This window comes from Euleptes europaea, chromosome 9, assembly GCF_029931775.1.
Source record: "Euleptes europaea isolate rEulEur1 chromosome 9, rEulEur1.hap1, whole genome shotgun sequence".
NCBI lineage: Eukaryota > Metazoa > Chordata > Lepidosauria > Squamata > Sphaerodactylidae > Euleptes > Euleptes europaea.
The window spans coordinates 91,490,761-91,508,481 of NC_079320.1; the positions used below are offsets into that span (position 1 = coordinate 91,490,761).

Sequence of the window (17,721 nt, forward strand, 5' to 3'; positions counted from 1 at the left end):
AGGATTACCAATCCCAGTTCTATCTAGCCCTGTTATGGCGGATTTGCCTAGGTCTGGTTCAGTTATGCCAATGTTCTTTCAACGCTTGTTCCCCTTCTTGAGTAAATGGTTGCAAATTTCCAATTACTCCTGGGTGTTGAATATTATCTCATCAGGGTACTTCTTGGAATTCACTGATACACCACCGTGTTCTTATCCCAGCCCAGAATCGGGCAGGTTTTCTATACAACTGTTTCAAGAGGTACTTGCTGCTAAAGGGAGCGATTCAGATTGTTCCGCCCTCTGAGTCGCAATTAGGCTTCTACTCCAAATATTTCTTGATTGACAAGAAAGGTGGAGGGAAGAGGCCCATTATGGACCTGAGAGATCTTAATGAATATGTCCAGTTCAGGAGGTTTAGGATGTTATCTCTACGTGACATTTTACCCCTCCTCTCGCCTGACATGTGGTTTGCAGTGGTAGACCTCAAGGATGCATATTTCCATATTGCAATCCACAAAAGATGTAGGAAATATCTTAGATTTACATGTCAGGGGGTTACCTACGAGTATACTGTTTTGCCGTTTGGTCTATCTTCCGCCCCACGTGTCTTCACTAAAGTAATGTCGGAAGTAATAGGTTTTCTGACATTACAAGGTTGTACCATCTACCCCTATCTAGATGACTGGCTGGTGGTGGACACATCCCCCCAGAACTTAATCGCATCTCTCACGAAGGTGACAGATACTTTGGCCAGTCTTGGCTTAGTTATTAATTTTGAGAAATCCCGTCTCATACCTTCCAAGAGGGTGGAATTCATTGGAGCTACCCTAGATGCAGAGGCGCATTCAGCTTTCCTACCACTACCTAGAATTAGAGCCATTCAAAAGTTGGTATGGTATTTTTCATCACAGAGGTATCAAAAAGCAGTGACTATTCAGAAATTGTTGGGGCTCATGTCATCGACTACTGCCGTGGTCCCTTATGCTAGGTTACGCATGAGACCCCTCCAAAATTGGTTCTTGAGGGTTTTCAGAATCAACGTTGACCCTCAAGGGAAAATGTTGTCTATCCCCAGAGTGATTATTCGCTCCTTGGCTTGGTGGGCACAGGAGTCCAACCTCCTCAAAGGTATCAGTTTCGGTGTCGTCTCACATGATCTCCAGATGTTTACTGATGCCTCCATGGGAGGTTGGGGGGCTCATTGCGGATCCCTTACGGCTAAGGGAAGATGGACCCCCCAGCAAGCCTCCTTGCATATCAATCTGTTGGAATTGAAGGCTATTAGATTTGGCCTCCTTTCTTTTGCAGATGTTCTCGCTCAAAAGAATGTGCTCGTCGCAACAGACAACACCACAGCTATGTTTTATATAAACAAGCAAGGGGGCACCAATTCCCTAGCCTTATGTCGGGAGGCATCCCGCATATGGGAGTGGGCGATAGAGCGTCAAATATCCCTCACGGCCATACACGTGGCGGGCTGTTCCAACACTACAGCAGATGCCCTAAGCAGGGATGTGTCCCTAGATCACGAATGGTCCATCCCTTTTTCTTTTCTCAACCCTATTTTCCTCACATGGGGTTGGCCGGAGGTAGATCTCTTCGCTACAAGCGACAACACACGGTGCCCGCAGTTCTGTTCAAGGGCGGCGCGAGAGGTGTCATCTCTAGGAGACGCTTTTCAACTCCCGTGGTCAGCAACTCTGATGTATGCCTTCCCGCCTATTCCCCTGATCCCCAGAGTGTTAGGGAAGGCCCTCCAGGAAGGAGCCAACTTGATCATGGTAACCCCCTTTTGGCCAAAGAGGCCATGGTTTCCAACCCTCTGGAACATGTCTCATCGGACATACATCAGGTTCCCCGATTCCCCCTCTCTACTGACCAGGGGACGGGTACTACACCACAACCCATCCTCTCTCAGTCTAGCGGCATGGAGGATCACCCCGTGACTCAGTGGTCGGACAGGGTTGCCCATGTCCTCCTCTCTGCGCGTAAACCTTCCACCAGAAGATCGTATTCGCTTAAATGGTCACGATTTTCTGAATGGGCTTTGTCTCAGGAGATTGTACCACAACGGTGTAAATTACCGCAGTTGTTTGAGTACCTTTTATCCTTAAAGGACAGTGGACTATCTAACTCGTCCATCAATTGCCACTTGGCAGCTATTTCCGCCTTCCATGACGGAATAGACTCTTGTTCTCTATTTTCAAATAAACTTTGTAAGAGATTTCTGAAGGGCCTCCAAAATTTATTTCCCCAGGTGCACGCTCCAGTCCACCAATGGAGCCTTTCCTTAGTTCTGTCACACCTAACGTCTAAGCCCTTCGAACCCATGACTTCTTGTGATGTGTCCATGTTGTCCTACAAGACTGCCTTTTTGATAGCCATCACGTCGGCCAGAAGGGTCAGCGATCTGAGGGCCTTAAGAGCAGACCCACCTTTCACGAAGTTCTTTTCAAATAGGGTTGTCCTTCGTCCAAGTTTAGCCTTTCTACCTAAGGTGGTGTCAAAATTCCATCTCTCGCAGGATATCACCCTACCTGTGTTTTTCCCTGCCCCACAATCCCCGTCGGAGCAACAATTACATACCTTGGATGTGCGTAGAGCACTTCTATTCTATTTACAAAGAACCAAACCTTTCAGACAGGACGACAATCTGTTTATTTGTTTTAAAGGGACACATAGGGGTAAGGCAGTCTCCGCTCACACACTTTCTAGGTGGGTTGTGTCAGCCATTAGATTGTCCTATCAGTCAGCAGGGGTAGAATGCCCTCTGAACCTATACGCACATTCCACGAGAGCACAAGCGGCCTCAGCTGCGTTCGCCTCGACGGTCGACATCTCGGACATCTGCAAGGCAGCGACGTGGTCCAGTCCGACGACCTTCATTCAGCACTACGCCATAGATGTCGACTCGAGCTGATGCGGCTGTGGGGAAAGCGGTGTTGAACACGTTATTCCGTTGACCATCGCACACCCACCTCCACAGTAAGTGAGCTTGCTATTCTCCCATGTGGGACTGCACAGAAGCCACGAAAACGAAAAACAGTGTTGCACTTACCTGTAACTGTTGTTCGTTGAGTGGTCTTCTGTGCAGGCACACATCCCTCCCTCCTTCCCCGCTGTGGGATGGCACCGTAAAAGAGTGTACTCCCCGCGGCGGCATTAGGAGAACTGAGGGAAGAGTGCCCCCCACCCCCTCCGGTCAGGTGACTCCTGGGCGGGAAGAGCCGTTAAGGCTGGGTCCCTGATGGGAGGGGGAGGGGAGCGCTCCTTGGGAGCTAACTCTTCTTGAAGCTCTGCTAATCTTTTCCGTGGCTGGCCTGCGCCTGCGCAGTCCCCATGTGTGCCTGCACAGAAGACCACTCAACGAACAACAGTTACAGGTAAGTGCAACACTGTTTTTTCAGAAACTATAATATAATCCAGTAGGCTCATTCTTTCTCCTGACCATTCCACCAGATGATCATTAGGGTAAGAGACATTTAGAATACACAGGTTGGAATGACTGACCATCTGTGATATATCCAGCATAATTGGATTTAACATCTTTTGACAATCTTGTATATGGGAGAAGTAGATTTCCTTCTACTGGCAGACATGTTTTAAATGTGGCATATTTGCTATTGTCATCCTTACCAAGCCTCGCATTAATATCCCCTCCTATGATGACATGTACAGAGGGATCAGTCTTTATTAGATGCCCTATATATGCTTCCAATCCCGTCCAAGCTATTTCAGTCTGAGTTTTCATTTTAACTGGAAGGAGATAAATTATAACTACAAACTGTCAGACACACCTTATTAGTTTGCAGTATCAATTGATAAATTGGCCTTTTAGCAACTAACTGAAATTCATTTGTCTGAATTTCTTTTCTTCCTCTTATCTAAATCAGCTGTGCGAGAAAACCAAGGAAGGGAGGGACACTCATTCTTAATTGGTTACAGCTTTCTCTCTATGGGTCTTGAACCATCCTAGTAAGTTTCTCAGTTATTTCCTTTAAGGAGTCAAAGTTCAACAGTTCTAGCAGTCAATTCTGATAACCACTTCCTCCACATCCCACTGCTGTTCACTGGCTCCCATCACAATAGATAAAAAAGCGGCAACATATATCTGGTTTATCAGAAGACAAAGCAAGGCAATTCTAGGAGTCCATACGTAGTGATTCCACTTCCAAACTTGGCCGACAGATTAAAAGATTGAAGTAAAATGTTTATCTTAAAACCACAATACAGGCAGGAGTGACACGCCAGTGTGTCTGCTCAGGACGCCATCTTGTATCAGTCGTGGTTGTGGAATCTCTGGTGTTAATGTGTGTACTTCTCTTTTATAGCTGGAGATGATGTTTCTGCTGTCAAAGATCTGATTCACAATACACTCTACTTACCAGAACATCAATCAAGTACCCATCATCAGCAAAGGCATCAAGCCAGGACAGACTCCTCCAAGTGCCGCACGACCATCCAAGAATCGTGACGAGCCAAGGGCGCTGCAGCTCCTCTCCGTTGGCCGCTGTCCGTTATGCCCATGGGATAATCTTAAAAAGCTGGCTGAGCAGCATTAAGAAGACTGATGTAAAGGAGTGAAGGAACCAGTATTGATCCCAGAGAGATGGGAAATACCTTTTGCTCTCTTCTCATGGTTATCACTGTTTGTGTTAAATCCTCATCGGAGACTTAGCCTTTTGCCCAAAAATCTTCATTGTGAAAATTGAAGAGTACAAAAAGGAAAGTAATTAAATCATTGCACAAAACTAGTTATATGTCCAGAAGTGTTGACACAGAAAGACCTGGAGAAGACCAGGAGACTGTAAAAATGGAAATTCATATTCTAACTAAAGAAGTTCATATTTTAAAAACAGTGAAGCTTAAAAGGGTGGGGAGGGTTATAATATGCATTAGAGATTCCAACTAAATAATCTCACTTGTAAATCAACTGTTGTTTCAAAGGTCGGAATCCCACCCTGTGTTTTCTGAAACAGCTTCCCCTGGATTAATCAGCTCTCTCTCTTCCCCTCTGCCTCTCCTCTTGTCCATTTCATTCTCTTTTTAATATTTTTCTGGACACAGCCCCTCCATTATTCAAATCTTCTCATGCATTGGCTCTAAAAGAAAGCCTCAGGAGAGGTAAAAGCCAAGGCCTGAGGAGAAAATGGGCAGTGAAAATCTTCATGAAGACTTATGCTAATCCCATTTCTCTTCATCACAAACTGATGTGGTCCAAATACTGCACAAATACTTGGTTAGAAGAATACACAGGGAGGCTGCTAAGAGAGGTGTCAGAGGAGAACACCCATAAAGATTCCGCAGTGGCCCCTGATGCAAATTGGTTGGACTGTGGGCAGTCGCGATGAAGGAGCCATGTGTCCATACTTGGGTAGGGGCGAATGGATAGCAACTTGGGGCTTCTCTTCAAGGGTGACTGATTTGATGAGGAATTTGTTGAAATTTTGGGGAAGGGCCATGCTATGAAAGGATCAGAATCCTAACTGAAGAATCGCTTTGAAGAATCTAATCCAGACTCTAAAATGTACTTACATATTAACACAACCCTGCCCAGACTCCACTAATACAGAAGAAAGGGGGATGTGTTGGGGCAGGAATCCGAGGGACCCCTGGGCCATGTTAGGAATGAGATCTCTTGGGTAGTATTGTGTGTTTATGGATCCCAAGTTCTGGAAAGCTGAATTGGAAACATTCTGTAGTATTGTGGTGTAATAAAGCTGGATTGTTACTTGCGAAAAGGAAACACAGGCAAAGGGGAGGGGTGTCAGCCCATTGGTGTTTGATTTGCAAGAGGTTCCAGTTCTCAGCCACACGAATGGTTGCTGACTGAGAAGCACTGAAATGAACCATGCCTGCCCTCTGCCCACTCTTCCTTTAATGCTCAGTAATGGTCATTCATTGCCAGCCCTCTTTCATCTCCAAGGTGGTCGGCAGCCTGTCCTCCATTTTTGTTTCACGCACCCCTCTAAGATGCCCATTGCCAAGGCAAGGGGACCCCGCCCAAGTGCCCCTGCAGTCCTGTTCAGTCCGTGAAAAGGTCCTGAAGTCCCGAGGGTGGCTTTCAGTTTTTTATCTTGAAGAGGCATGCTTCTGATGTAAACTACCAGGGCATTGTGGAGGGGGGGGGTGGCAGTGAGGAATTCCAGCCCTTCTGAGTCATTTCTAGTTTTTCCCCTTGGCTGTGTGACAGTTGCGAAGACATGCACTGGGTCAGAATCAGGCCAGAGATTCCATTCTCTTGAATTACATTTAGGTTTTCTGTTTTGGTCCTAATGAGCTAACTTCTGTTTCCATCATGGTGGGTGGGGGGCAGGATGCTCAGTGGAAAAATGTCCTCCTGGGCTGCAGAGTGTTGGTGGCCCCTGGGAAGTGATGCAATCCTGGAGCCTCATCACCTCCAGCCAATCTCAAAGGCTCTTTCGTATGATTATGGTGAACAAAAAAAGGTCTGGCCTGATTCCTGTGTGACTGAAAGGTGTGTGCGTTTCTTAAGACTACTCAGAGTTAGAGGGGTGAATGCCCAGGGAGAAAAAACAGGAAAATTCAGAGGAAACCCTTTTTTTTTTCTCCCCCCAAAACTGGAAAGTTGGTGAAGTACTGGCAAAAACCTCCAGTATGATTTTCTCTTTTAGAATGAGCGACATGCTTTCAAAGACAAGACATCTGCTAGAGACATAGGCAGCTCTCAAATGCGAGATGCTTTTCTGCACCTAGAGGGCTACCTGATCCCCATGAGGGTCGCCTGCAGGGCTCTCGTTGCTTCTGTGTGGCCCTTTTTACTTGACTCTTCCCTTGTAGTTGACCTTTTCACCTCTCCCTCAAACTCCAGGGGGTGGCTGGAGGTCTCCCACTATTACATCTGATCTCTGGGCGACAGTTCGCCTGGAGAAAGTGGCCACTTCAGAAGGTGGGGGCTCTATGGTATTATACCCCATTGAAGTCACTCCCCTCCCTAAACCCCGCCCTCTCCCAGCTCCACCCCCAAAATCTCCCAACCCAAAATGGCAACCCTACCCTTAAACCACCATGACACACATACAGTTTGGGTAGCAAGTAGCTTATTGCCCATACATTGCTGGGCGGGGGGGAGGGCAGAAATGGCACCAAAACGAGAGGGAAACTCTGATCTGAGCTCTCTCTAACCAGTAGCCACAGAAGGAGGAAGACGGCATCTACCTGGAACTGTGCAGATATTATTATTGACCGTTGGTTCTCGTAGGTTATCCGGGCTGTGTAACCGTGGTCTTGATATTTTCTTTCCTGACGTTTCGCCAGCAGCTGGGGCAGGCATCTGCAGAGGAGTAACACTGAAGGACAGGGTCTCTCAGTGTTACTCCTCTGAAGATGCCTGCCACAGCTGCTGGCGAAACGTCAGGAAAGAAAATACCAAGACCACGGTTACACAACCCGGATAACCTACAAGAACCAATGAACTCTGACCGTGAAAGCCTTCGACAATATTATTATTGATCTTTTGTATGAGCCCCTTTTCTGACCAAATGATATATTTTATGTTACTTTTTCTGCTTTTCTGATAGTAAAAATTACGGTGTGTGTACTAAGGGAGCATCAGCTTGCACTTTTCTTTCAGGTATTTGGTATATTTGCAGTTTTGCATGTAGAAAACTGCATTTATAACTTTTGAATTCCATAAATATGTAAAATACTGCACTTTCATATGCTAAGCAATTTATAAATTATTTTTGTTGTTGAAGCAGTGAATTTAGTTTAGGTTTGATAGAACAGTAAGTATTGCATATATTCAGTTTTCCCCCTAATTTGTTGTTTTCTGCAAAAAGGGTTTTATTTTCCTGTGTCTTCAAAATTTCTGGAAATTTTACATCTCTACTCAAATAATCATCTGGATCTTTGCATGAATTTATGCTCTTGTCCTTTGTGCAGTTTGTTTTTTTAACCCCGGCTGGTTCTCCAGTTGCATAAGCTTGACTGTGGCCTGAAGGTGAATATTCTTGTTCTGTAGGCTGAGATTGGTGTCAGGTCATGCATTCTTTCCTGGTGCAAAGTGACCAGTCAGGTTCTCTTTGCCAGGAAAGGCAAGACTTCTGTGTCTTTGCAGGGCTTCTGATCCATGGAGCAGCTCTACAGCTGAACAGACCTCCCAGCCCAATGGGGCTGGGGTGGATGAAGCCCTCACTTCTGTCAGCTGCCTCTATGTGTCACCTTGGTTTATCCCTGGCGAGTCAGTATTTACCAAGGAAGCCGGCATATCTCCTAGTGTTGTAGTGAGATGATCAACTTAGGCCTTTTATGCATGGTGTGTTTCTGCTGGATCTGCTGCTCTCTAACTGCACAGTATTTGTAGTCGAATTCTCAAAACACTCTGCACAGGGGCTCCCCCCCCCCAAAAAAAGTACCTTGTGATCAATTATGCATCCCCAGCAAAAACGTAGCTCAGAGGTAGAGCATCTGCTTGGTATGCAGAAGGTCCCAGGTTCAGTCCCCAGCATCTCCAGTTAAAGGGATTAGGCAAGTAGGTGATGTGAAAGACCTCAGCCTGAGACCCTGGAGAGCCACTGCCAGTCTGAATAGACAATGCTGACTTTGATGGGCCGAGGGTCTGATTCAGTAGAAGGCAGCTTCGTGTGTTCATGTGAACCAGTAGGGAGTGATCACCGATGTGTGAAACTGACCAAATACGTAGCCTCATAGTATTCCAGCATTCTCTGGCAAGTGCACTTACAAATGGCTTTAAGGGAGGGGTTGGATGAGAGTGGGGAAAGGCAAGTGGCAGGGAGGAAGGATTGGGAGGGAGAAGCGAGAATGTGGGCATGGGGAGACAAACCCAAAGTTAAAACTATGCACTGGAGTAGCAATCGAGCTGGCCTCAGTGCAGGCATTAACCTCGCAGTAAAACAGCATCCTGAAAACATGGGGGGGAGGGGAGGGTTGCTGGCTCTAGGTTGGGAAATACCTGGAGATTTTTTTGGGGGGGGGGAGCCTGAGGAGGGCTGAGTTTGGGGAGGGGAGGATCCTCATTAGGGTATCATGCCACAAAATCCACTCTTCAAAGCAGCCATTTTCTCCAGGAGAACTGATCTTGCTTGTCTGGAGATCCGTTGTAATACCGGGAGATCTCCAGGTGCCACTTGGAGGATGGCAACCCAAGGGGAGAGCAAAGTGACCTCTGAGGGTCCGAAAAAATGTGCATAATAAAAACAGAGCCCCAAAGAAGTCAGGGGGTGAATGTGACGGAAACAACCCATTGCGCAAAAGGCCTCAGAGTCAATCTGACTAAGGATGATAAACTGTGGTTTGGATCCTGTTCACTTTTCCCCCCAAATTGCATATCAGAACTGAAATTAAATATCAGTCTGTACAAGTCAAAGTTTCCCCCTGAAATCTGGGCAGCTGTGACAGGCAGGAGCTTGCCAGACCCAAATGTAACTTAGAAGGACAGCAGGTAGCTTCTAAGAGGAAATGACATCATCTCGCATCTCCCAGGTATGCCTGGTCAGGGCCCTAAAGTGCTTTTTTGGGACTGGGTCGGGGGAGTTGGTTCTCCCACTGAAGAGATGTGTGTCATTGTTACTCATTGTTACTTTGAGGGATTAAATACCCCTGAACTGGCTCATTGCAAATGACCAGGGGATTATCAGTGTTGGGAAATCATCTTGGCAGGATATCTGGGAGACGCAGTTTTGAACCCTCACTCTTCCATGGAAGCTTGCTGGGTGACCTTGGGCCAGTCACACATTCCCAGTCTCACCAACCTCCTAGAGCAAGGATAAAATGGAGCAGAAAATGGTATAGACCACTTCGGGTCCCCCTTGAGGAATAAATTGGGGTGTAAATTAAGTGAATAAATAAAAATTGTTAGGTGTCCAACTTTCTTCCTATTTGGTGTGACCTTTCTAGAAGGGCCTAGCTGCACTCCCTATTGCACCTTCCATGATTAGACAATAACAAGTGGATGACCCATGAGGCTGGAGAGGGTGGGGAGATTCCATTCCTGCCTTTGCTCACCTGCCACCCCCACCCCACTCCGCAGCAGCAGCAGCACCACTGTGCCCCCCTCGCATGCCTGCCTGGGTCATGTGGGGCCACGGGGGCAGCCCCTGCTCCTCTTCCCCCGCCTGCCTGCAGAGGAGAGCCATCCATGGTGAACAGCAGCAGCAGCTCCCACTCCACCACCACCTGTCTGCCTGCCTGTGGGGCAGAGGGTGGCTTTGATCGATCTTCTGCTCCCAAGTTAGGAAGAGGCGTGTTCTGGTAACTGGGGATTCCCTACTGACGGGTAGAGTCTAAAGTATGCCGACCGGACTTGCTGTCTCGAGAGGTCTGCTGTCTACCAGGTGCCCGCATCCAGGATGTGACAGAAAGGGTAGGAAGACTCATCAAGCCCACCGATTATTACCCCTTCTTGCTCATTCATGTGGGAACAAATGATATTGCCCGACACAGCCCTGAAAATATTAAAAGAGATTATGAGGCTCTCGGTAAGAAGGTGAAACACCTGGGGGCGTTGGTTGTGTTTTCATCAGTTTTGCCTGTCGAAGGTGGTGGCTTAGGAAGGGAAAGAAAAATACTACAAATTAATGACTGGCTGTGTAGATGGTGTTTTCAAAAAAGGTTTGGATTTCTGGACCATGGCTTACGCTTTCGAGAAGAAGCTCTTCTATTGGAAGATGGTTTGCACCTCATGAGGGTAGGAAAAAATGTGTTTGGTGAGAGCCTCGCAAACCTGATAAGGAGAGTTATCTTGGCTGTGTAACCGTGGTCTTGGTATTTTCTTTCCTGACGTTTTGCCAGCAGCTGTGGCAGGCATCTTCAGAGACACTGTCCTTCAGTGTTACTCCTCTGAAGATGCCTGCCACAGCTGCTGGCGAAACATCAGGAAAGAAAATACCAAGACCACGGTTACACAGCCCGGATAACCCACAAGAACCACTGATAAGGAGAGCTTTAAACTAAATCCTATGGGGGAATGAGACAAAAACTTAAAGCCTAGTATGCTGACAATAACTGGAGACAAGAACAATAAAGATTTGCAGGGAGTGGCATGTACGCAAGGAAACAAACTCATGGGTAAGTACAGAAACGAAAACCTTGGGGCATATCCTTAGAGCCCCAGATTGTGCCATCTTCTTCGGGTACCGTCATCGCTGGGAAAAGTTTCTTCTCTTTCCCCCTCCTCTAGTTCTAAGAAGACGTCGGGTGAAGCCCAAGAGAAGAGATAATAAAAAAAATTAAAATCTGTGGTGTCTCGATCTCCCACGTCGAGAACGGAGTCGTCCCATTGACAGCAGGAGGTGGCTCCACATCGAGAAGAATAACCTCGACATTAGTACTCCGTCTCCACGTCGTTCGCCACTCCAGCTCACGTCACCTCAACTTGGCGTCGCGGTCGCGGGTTCAGATCCGAGTGCTCCGGACATCCAGGTGCAGATTTCATCCACTGACCTCTCATTCTCCTTTGGTGGGCAGTCAGGTATCTGTTCCAATTAGTTTGGGTTCCCATGTGGTGTCGGTTCACCGCAGCACCCCATCTCAACATCGATCGGCTTCTCCTGCTGGAGGTGCTTCATCTCAACGCCGTTCCACTTCTCGATGTCATTCGTCTTCTTTGACCTGTAACAACACATCTCGGCATCGTTCGGCCTCCCCCAATGGGATGCTTCGCCACGTCGAAGCTGCTCCCCTGGGCGAGATGCTGCTTCTCAGCATCAGGATACCCATCAGGATCTCTCTCCAGTGAAATCTCCTCGGGATCGACCAAGGTCTCCTCAATCTTCTGCGTCTAAGGCATCCAGGTCACCTCATGACCGGCAAGTGTTGCCGTCCCTTCGGGGGCATGCCCACTCCTGATACTACTACTACCATAGGCGAAGTCCAAGGGAGTCGAGATATAGCTACTATGACTGTGACTGCTGTCGACGTCATCGTTCCACGTCGAGCTTGGCGTCTTCGCGACGTAGACACTCTCCATCCTCTTCGTGCCATGCATTGCCTAGAGCAGTGGTCGACAAACTCATTAGTCAACAGAGCCAAATATCAACAGTACAACGATTGAGATTTCTTTTGACAGCCAAAACACCTTTTAACAACCATTCATGCATGGGAGGTTTTGCCTTGGATTTGCCGCTCTCTAGATGCACATTTTCCCCATCTGCATTCTCAAAACTCTGCAGGGGGGCTTATTGTTGAGTTTTGAGAATCTGGATGGGGAAAATGTGCATCTGAGTGGCAAATCCAAGGCAAAACCTCCCATTCATAAATGGCCAATAACCCCCTATACAGAGTTTTGAGAATCTGGATGGGGAAAATGTGCATGTAGAGAGTACAAATCCCAAAAAGAGAGTACAAATGAATCAAACATGGCTTCGCCCCCCGGGCCCCAACCTCCTCCTCCTCGCCGCTGCCGCCTGGGCTCCTTCATAAGAACATAAGAAAAAGCCCTGCTGGATCAGACCAAGGCCCATCAAGTCCAGCAGTCTGTACACACAGCGGCCAACCGGGTGCCTAAGCCCCCAAACAAGACCAGTGCAGCAGCACCATCCTGCCTGTGTTCCACAGCACCCAAGATAATAGGCATGCTCCTCTGATCCTGGAGAAAATAGGTATGCATCATGACTAGTACCCATGAATACCCCTCTCCTCCATGAACATGTCCACTCCCCTCTTAAAGCCTTCCATGTCGGTAGCCATCACCCCATCCTGGGGCAGGGAGTTCCACAATTTAACCATGCACAATTTAACTATGCACGTGTGAGCCATACATCCACAAAGCGCACCACCAAAACAGCAAGACACACGCATGCACACGCGAGCCAACCTGGACCCCAGGTCGACGAGAGATGCCCAAACCCGGGCCCGCCTTCGCGTAACGTGTGAAGCGGCCGCTCCCAACCCCAGGCACGCCGAGGCTGCGAGGACTTGCCTGAGGCTCAGCGACTTCGTCTTGCCCTGCGCGTCCTCCTCATCGTCCTCCAGCGCTGGCACCTCCCTGTCTCCCCCGGCCAGGGCATTGTGCTCGGGGGCCCCTCCGCCCCGCACAGCGGACCACGTCCACTTGGCCCACTGCACGGGAGACAGGAGCTGCCACGACGAACTGAACGCCATCGGGGCGCTGCCGCAGCGCCTTCAAAATGGAGGGGAGGGAGAGGGCCGCCGAACTGGACAGCAGAAGCGCCCAGTATTGCGGGGCCCGAGCCGGCGCAGATGGGGTTAGCGGCCAGCCCTTGGCGCTTCCCTTTCCCCGCCTCGCAGCCGCATCTCCCCGCCCCAGCACCACCGGGCAGGCTGCCTGCGCAGGTGGCTTGCTGGAGGCTCCAGGGGGGCGCTTGGCACAGCGTGCCCTGCTCGCACTGCTGCCACCAAGCCCGCCCCCTCCTCCTCCTCCTCCTGGGGCCTTGGGGCCCTGTTCGCCCTACCGGGCCGGGGAAGAAGCTGCTGGCAGCGGGTCCCCTCCCCAAATGCTCATCCCATGCCTCTACTGGCAATGGCGGCTGCTTCTGCCCTCACCAGTCGCAGCGTGCCGTCCGCCCCTCCTCAGCGCCTTGGCCTTGGCCTCCTCCACCAGCCAAAACCAGCACGAAAAATCCCGCCCGCTGATTGGCTGCCGCCGCCTGCCTTGGCGCCGCCGGCCCTCGAGCGCCGCGTGCAAAACCCGGCCGCGCTGTGAGGGGATGGAAAGGGGGGAGGAGGAGGAGGAGGGCGCTTTCCAGAGCCGCACTCAAGGCGCCAAAGAGCCGCATGCGGCTCGCGAGCCGCGGTTTGCCGACCACTAGCCTAGAGCTTCGCCGACACTTTCTTATTGACACTGCTCGCCCCATCACCATCTTCGCTCCACATCGAAGGAAAGTTCTCGACAGCATGATTCCTCTGCGTCAAGGAATTCACCTGGTCGGCACCATCTCCGTTCAAGGCGTTCTGCATCTCGACGTTGTTCCATGTCTCGACATCACTCCCCGTCACTCCCTGTCACCCACTGTTCCGGTCTTTCTCATGCTTTGACATCGTCCAATCCGGATAAACACGGCTCAAGGCCTGCATCCAAGAATGAGCCACTGTCTATGGGGCTGCAGCGTTCCCCTATATGGGACTTGCATGCCTCCGAGTCTGAGTCTGCCACTGGCGATTCAGATGGCGCAGACACTGATTCTGATGCTAATTCAATACCCTCACCAGGGGATTTGATAGATAATGCTATTGACACCTCGCCTCCTGATAGTGTCAGATCCTTTATCGATCAGGTGTCTCGAATGGCCCAGTCCCTTAATATTGAATATAAGTCTACGTCCTCTGATCCTGTTGATGCGATATCCGACATTCTTCATAGACCAGATGGTGGGCCGGTAGCCCTTCCATTTATCGAGAGTATTCTTGATATAATACAGTCGAATTGGCCTCATCCTTCGTCCTGCTCACTTTTGGTGCGTAAGGTGGATTCCTTGTATAAGATCTTGCATGAAGGATGCGACTTCGTGACCCATCACCCCACTCCAAACTCCATGATAGTAGAGGCCCTTCCGGGTAGATTCAGATCCAGTTCCCATACCTCTCCCCAGGACAGGGAAGGAAGAAAATTGGATTTGATGGGGAGAAAAATTTATAAAGCCATGGTTCAATCAGCTAAGATTATAAATTTCCTTGCGGTGATGAGCCAATACCACTTCTTCCTGTGGGACAAAATGTCTCCCTACATCAGTCTCCTGGACGAAATTAACAGAGTCCTGGCAAAGACGGTCCTGGGCCCTGTGTTGTTAAACATCTTTATTAATTATTTGAATGAAGGAATAGAGGAGATGCATATTAAATTTGCAGATGATACTAAATTGGGAGGCCAAAAAGGGCAAGAGTCCAGTAGCACCTTAAAGACTAACAAAAATATTTTCTGGTAGGGTATGAGCTTTCGTGAGCCACAGCTCACTTCTTCAGATACGTTTGTATCTGTGATAGTTTCTTCACAAGGTTGATGGATTTCCATTCTGTACGGCTAAATGTGGTGCCTTCCATGAAGATAATTCACACTGGGTAGCCGTGTTAGTCTGTTTGCAGTAGTCAAAAAGGGCAAGAGTCCAGTAGCACCTTAAAGACTAACAGAAATATTTTCTGGTAGGGTATGAGCTTTCGTGAGCCACAGCTCACTTCTGAAGTGAGTGAGCTGTGGCTCATGAAAGCTCATACCCTACCAGAAAATATTTTTGTTAGTCTTTAAGGTGCTACTGGACTCTTGCCCTTTTTGACTACTGCAAACAGACTAACACGGCTACCCACTGTAAATTGGGAGGGGCAGCAAATACGGTAGAAGATACAGGATGATCTTGACAGGTTGGAGAATTGGGCTAAAACCAATAAAATGTATTTCAACAGAGATAAATGTAAAGTTCTGCATTTAGGTAGATAAATGTAAAGTTCTGCATTTAGGAAATCAAATGCATAATTATAGGATGGGGGAGACTTGTCTGAGCAGTAGTGTGTGCGAAAAGGATCTTGGCAACCAAACGCTGAACATGAGTCAGCAGTGTGATGCGGTAACTAAAAAGGCAAATACGATCTTGGGGTGCATCAACAGAAGTCTAGTGTCCAGATCACGCGAAGTGCTGTTATCGCTTTACTCTGCTCTGGTTAGACCTCACCTAGAGTATTGTGTTCAGCTCTGGGCACCACAATTTAAGAAGGATGTAGACAAGCTGGAACGTGTCCAGAGGAGGACAACAAAGATGGTGAGGGGTCTGGAGACCAAGTCCTATGAGGGAAGGTTGAAGGAGCTGGGTATGTTTAGCCTGAAGAGGAGAAGACTGAGAGGGGACATCTTCAAGTACTTGAAGGGCTGTCATAAAGAGGAGGGTGCCGAGTTGTTTTCTGTTGCCCCAGAAAGTCGGACTAGAACCAATGGGTTGAAATTAAATCAAAAGAGTTTCCGTCTTGACATCAGGAAGAATTTTCTAACAGAGCGGTTCCTCAGTGGAACAGACTTCCTCGAGAGGTGGTAAGTGCTCCTTTCCTGGAGGTTTTTAAGCAGAGGCTAGATGGCCATCTGTCAGCAATGCTGATTCTATTATCTTAGGCAGATTATGAGAGGGAGGGCATCTTGGCCATCTTCTAGGCATGGAATAGAGGTCACTGGGTGTGTGTGGGGGAGGTAGTTGTGAGTTTCCTGCATTGTGCAGGGGGTTGGACTAGATGACCCTGGTGGTCCCTTCCAACTCTATGATTCTATGCTCCTGCTCCTCCCGTGCCCTCATAGGAGAGGTGGCAGCGGTGGGGCTGGTGTGGGCAGGCTTGGTGGGGGGGAGTGGTGGCTCCTGCTCCTTCCCCCTGCCTGCCCGCAGTGCTGCCACGTTGGTAGTCGAGGAGGCAGAAAGGGGGTGAGGCAGTTCTCACTCCTCCTTCTCCTCCACCTGGAGAGGAGGTGCTGGCAGGGCCAGTGTTGGTGTTCGAGGGGGACCGGCTATGCCTCTTGCTCCTCCTTCCTGCCCACCTGCAGTGCTGCCATCAAAGCAATGGCTGGGTGAAGGTGGGGCAGCTTCTGCTCCTTTTCTCCCACCCGCAAAAGAGGGCTGGTGGTGGCAGCCTCAGTGGTGGGGGGTGACGGTGGCAGCTGTGACCCCTGCCACTCCTCCCTTGCCCACCCTCAGTGGTGAAATCTCCAGCAGCTCTTCCTTCTCCTCCCCTCCCTGCTCTCAGTAGGTTTATGTTGGGTTCGCAAGCGCAGTGTTCCTCTGGGGTGATTTAAACCCCTTCCATTTGAGAAGATTTAACACTTTTCTGCAAACCTGGGGTCCCCCGAATCTACAGAAGAACACCCTCTTTCTGAACTTGGCCCCATTCTCAGTCTAACGATCTGCAGGGGTCCTGATTTAGAATTAGAGAAAGTGATCTGATAGGGTGGCCAGCTTCTGACTGGGAAAGTTCTGGAGATTTGGGGGGAAAGCCTGGGGAGGGTGAAGTTTGGAACAGGAGGGAGCTCAGCAGGGACACATGATGCCTTCAGAGTCTACCCTCCAAAGCAGCCCTTTTCTCCAGAGGAACTCATCCCTGAAGATGGCATAGTTCATGCCTTTCAGTGCCTAAGCTCTTTGAATGGACTCCTTCCTGAGAAGGAATATGTTATCTTATTCAGATAGACACCTACTGAGCAGGAATCAACATTTCTTACCGAAAGTAAGCTTTTTCTTGAGATGCGCCAATAAATTTATGAAAAGGGACATGATTGTATGTATAATTAAAACACATTTATTTTACACCACATAATATATGATTTTATCATGGTTACAAAGTCTTAAAATATTATATAAGTTTAGACATCATCAGTCTTAAACATGTTCACGTTGCAAGCAATCTTTAATAATCTCTATGCCTCTATAAAACAGTATCTTATCTTAATATAGTAATGATATTTCATTTAGAATATAAATTAGTTACAGAAATCATGTAAGATATGGTTAGTGCAATGCACATTCATTCAGAATATAAATCAGTTACAGAAATCTTGTAAAATATGGTTAATGTAATGGAGAAAGATTTGATATAGTTAAGAGCATCTCAACTCAAATCACATAGAACATCATAGTAATACAGAAGACATACTATACCCTGTCATGTCATCTGCAAACCTTCTCAACCTATATATCAGGCTTTAGAGAGATCTGAAAAGTTCCTGATCCATGTTCAGGATAAGTTAACCTTTTTGGTCTTTTATATGTTATTTTAGTATTGCAATGTCTTTGCAATGAATGTCTTTCCTGTGTCTTTGCAAAGGTTAGAGAAATC

General features: G+C 48.3%; 1 protein-coding gene across 1 annotated transcript in view; it reads left to right on the forward strand.

The window, feature by feature from the left end:
• Positions 1–4,456, forward strand: part of ITFG2 (integrin alpha FG-GAP repeat containing 2) — a 31,340-nt gene extending 26,884 nt beyond the window's left edge. The window contains exon 12 of the mRNA XM_056855905.1: positions 4,314–4,456. Within this exon, the coding sequence (XP_056711883.1) occupies positions 4,314–4,456 (143 nt within the window). The remainder of the gene's footprint in view (positions 1–4,313) is intronic.
• The last annotated feature ends 13,265 nt before the right edge of the window (positions 4,457–17,721 follow it).